Source organism: Pundamilia nyererei, unplaced genomic scaffold, assembly GCF_000239375.1.
Source record: "Pundamilia nyererei isolate P.nyererei 1_Seehausen unplaced genomic scaffold, PunNye1.0 scaffold00387, whole genome shotgun sequence".
Taxonomy (NCBI): Eukaryota; Metazoa; Chordata; class Actinopteri; order Cichliformes; family Cichlidae; genus Pundamilia; species Pundamilia nyererei.
The window spans coordinates 301,572-304,876 of record NW_005187788.1 but is presented as its reverse complement, the minus strand read 5'-3'; the positions used below and the strand labels follow the sequence as shown (position 1 = coordinate 304,876).

The window sequence follows — 3,305 nt, the reverse complement described above, 5'->3', positions numbered from 1 at the left end:
GTGTGTGTGTGTGTGTGTGTGTGTGTGTGTGTGTGTGTGCGTGTGTGTGCGTGTGTGCGTGTGTGTGCAGACTTACACAGGCCAGAAGAAGGTAGCAGCCTTCACTCCTTGTCCTTGCGCTGTGATCCAGATCTAAACAAAGGTCTCAGTATTTATCAGGCCAACACAGATTATTAGGATGCTGCTGTAACACAAACAGTAACATGAGTGCGAGGAAGCCAAGCTCATAAACTGCAGCATGAAGGTGATCCCAGTGTGTGAAGGCACCGGGGTCTATTAGTCCACCTGACACTAACGCCTGTACAGCAGATTGCTGACGCACATCAATTACTTTTTAATATGCTAACAGTGCTGGAATGCTCATTATCAACTCTTTAGCTCAAATTTGAGTAAATCTACAGCTGATTGCAGTCACTCCAGCCTCTGCTCTGACTGATTTGTCCTTCCACTTCTGTAGTCGACTCTAAAAGAAAAGCTCTTGCTGTTTCCTGGCAGTACTTACTGGCTGTCCTCCCCACCAGCGGTGATTGAGCTTCTCTCGGCCTCTCAGGGTGAAGATTGCATCAAACCCTGGGTCATACATGGAGTTTCCAATGATGCCATGAGACTCTGGGTAAAGCCCCTAGGACAGAATCAAACCATTATGTTTCGGTCAGTAATGTTTGCTGTCTCACGCTAAATAAGAGGAAGCCTCGAAATCCTGCCTTATCTAAACCTCAGGCTTGGTCTCAAATTTCAGCAGTGATGTTGTTCCAAAGGCATCACACAGAGCACAAAAAACAATACCTTTGCACCCAAAGACCTCTCCAAAAACAGCTCATCGACAGGATGCCTGTAAATTTAACGCCTTTAGTGAAATGCAGTCGCTTACATCTGTATGATCAGGACACAATTATTGCCCCCTTTGAAATGTAACATCTGTCTGAAAATGCATTTTAACAGAGCAAGGATAACAAAAACAAGAAATTAGTTTAGACTTAAGAAAAGAATTGTTGATGTTCACAAACCAGGAAATGGATGTACAAAGTTAGCACAGAGTTTCCAAGTGTCACGAGCTGGAGTGAGGACTGTCATCGAGAAAGACAGTACAGAAGAAGCCTGACAGAGGTGGGAGGTGAAACAAAGGCTGAGAGATGTGTTTAAAGACCCCGGAGCAACAAGACACTAATGAATGAGTTAGCCATGTGAGGAAGTGCAGTCTCAAAGAAGACGATCCTGAACAGGAACTGACTGTGAGGCTGCAGACCAAGGAAAACCCAAGCCAGACTGAAGTATGCCAAGAACAACCTGCAAAAAGACTATGCCTGCTGGAAGGGCATTCTTTGGTGAGATGCGACAAAACTAGAGGACTGAGATCACAGAGATGCTGCTGAAGTTTGAAGAAAGAAGGGAGAGACGTGCAAGCCAAAGAACACCGTCTCCACAGTGAAACACGGTGGTGGGAGCATCGCTTCAGTGCGTCTGGAACTGGTAATCTGGTCAAGGTGGAAGGAGCCAAGATGAAAGAAGGATTTGTGAAGACTTTAAAGAAAATGTCAAGCAGCCAGCGACTAAACTGGGTCTGGGTTTATATTGTTTTCCAACACAACAGGGACTTGAAACATACGTTGCTCCTGGTAACAAAGTAGCTCCCGAAGACCAAAGCGAATGTTACTGACTGGACTGCACAAGTAAAATAATGTGAGCATGCAAAATAAAAGCAGGACGTTTGGAAACGTTGTGATAAAAAGTCTTTGCTCTGTTTAAAAGCACTAAAAAAACGAAATCTTCATAGACTGCAGCCGGATCCATGAGAACATCACCAAAGAGCTTTATCCATTTGACACAATTACATTATTAATCACAGATAAATACAAATAATTTGTTGACTTCATAAATTATTTCTGTTACTACAGTCTTGTGGCACTTCTTACTTTGCTGAAATGAACATGTAACCCTGTGGGACAGACATATTTTATTACAACAACCCAGTAGCACAGAAACACAAGTGTGCCATGACTTACTGTAGCCAGCGAGTAGAGATTGGGGAAGGTTTTCGTGGGGTAAACAGGTCTCATGTACGGCGCATGGGTTCCACATGTTCCTCAAAAGGACACAGCAAAACAAATTCTTAGACTACGGCAGACGCACAGCCTGCCAGAGCTCGTGGCTTCATCAGTGTCACGTTCACTTCCTAACAGGGAACTCTTCACTCCTCGTTTCAGAACCGAAAGCTCATGTTTTACAGAACTTACTGAGCTTCTCAATGTGAGGGATGACAGTGTTCCCTCTCTTCACATACGAAGCTCTAAATCCATCCATGGACAGGATGATGAGCGGTGGACGCACAAACCTGCATGTGCATGGAAGAAGTTTTTTAAATGCATGAAATCAGACTTGCTCAACCAAGTTCAACCCGCTACCCTCCTGTTGCTTTACTGCTAAGATTTCAACATACCCGGCAGGACATTCCGGAGCCTTGATCTCCTCACAATCGTCCTGCAGCCACGAGGTGTCTCCTGAGGGAACGTGATGAGAGATTACCATGAGCTTTTGTTATGCTTGTATGGAAAAGTGGGAACCAGTGGTTGGTTGTCATATTTTCTCACAAACTGCATGATTCTTGAACGTACTTCTACTTGAGTATTTCCTCTGTATACTATTTTTTTCTCCTCCAGTAAATCTAAAGACATTGACAATCTTAAATAGATGAATTTATCAGCTGACCCCTGAAAGGAAAAAGAGATTAATGTACAAAGCACCAATCTCAAGTCTTTCTCTAACAAAGTCCTTTTGATCCAAAATAAATTTAGCTGATAACACTGGACCTAGAATTTTAAATGCAGTATTATTTACACTTTTTAAAATTTCATGCACTTTAGCTTCATTAAAATTTAAACAGGCTGAACCACAGAAACAAACACAAATAAATTAGTTACCCAGTAACTACCAGGTATAACTGTTCGGTAACAGTGAACTGAAGGTAAAGGAACTCGCTGATGTGCTGGTATCCTTGATTATATTCTGTTGTGGTCATGGACAGCTGGGGAAAAGATGGCAGAGCAAGCATTTGTGAAGTGCTGGAGTAACTTACCTTTACAGTAGCATCAGTGTCATAGCACAGTTTGTCATTCTGAGTCATTTTGATTTCCTTGTGTTTTGGTGTCATTTTGTATTAAGGTTAATGTTTCTGCTTCATTAGTTTAGTCTGTTTTGAGTTTTTTATATTCTCTGTTTAGGTCCTTGTCCATTAGGTTTCCCTTGTGTGTGTGTGTGTGTGTGTGTGTGTGTGTGTGTGTGTGTGTGTGTGTGTGTGTGTGTGTGTG

At 42.7% G+C, this 3,305-nt stretch overlaps 1 protein-coding gene across 1 annotated transcript in view; it reads right to left on the bottom strand.

The window, feature by feature from the left end:
• Positions 1-3,305, bottom strand: part of enpp2 (ectonucleotide pyrophosphatase/phosphodiesterase 2) — a 78,041-nt gene that overhangs the window by 39,763 nt on the left and 34,973 nt on the right. The window contains exons 5-9 of the mRNA XM_005752880.1: positions 2,438-2,498; positions 2,235-2,332; positions 2,004-2,083; positions 503-622; positions 77-132 (exon numbers count right to left, since the gene is read on the bottom strand). Coding sequence (XP_005752937.1) covers positions 77-132; positions 503-622; positions 2,004-2,083; positions 2,235-2,332; positions 2,438-2,498 — 415 coding nt within the window. The remainder of the gene's footprint in view (positions 1-76; positions 133-502; positions 623-2,003; positions 2,084-2,234; positions 2,333-2,437; positions 2,499-3,305) is intronic.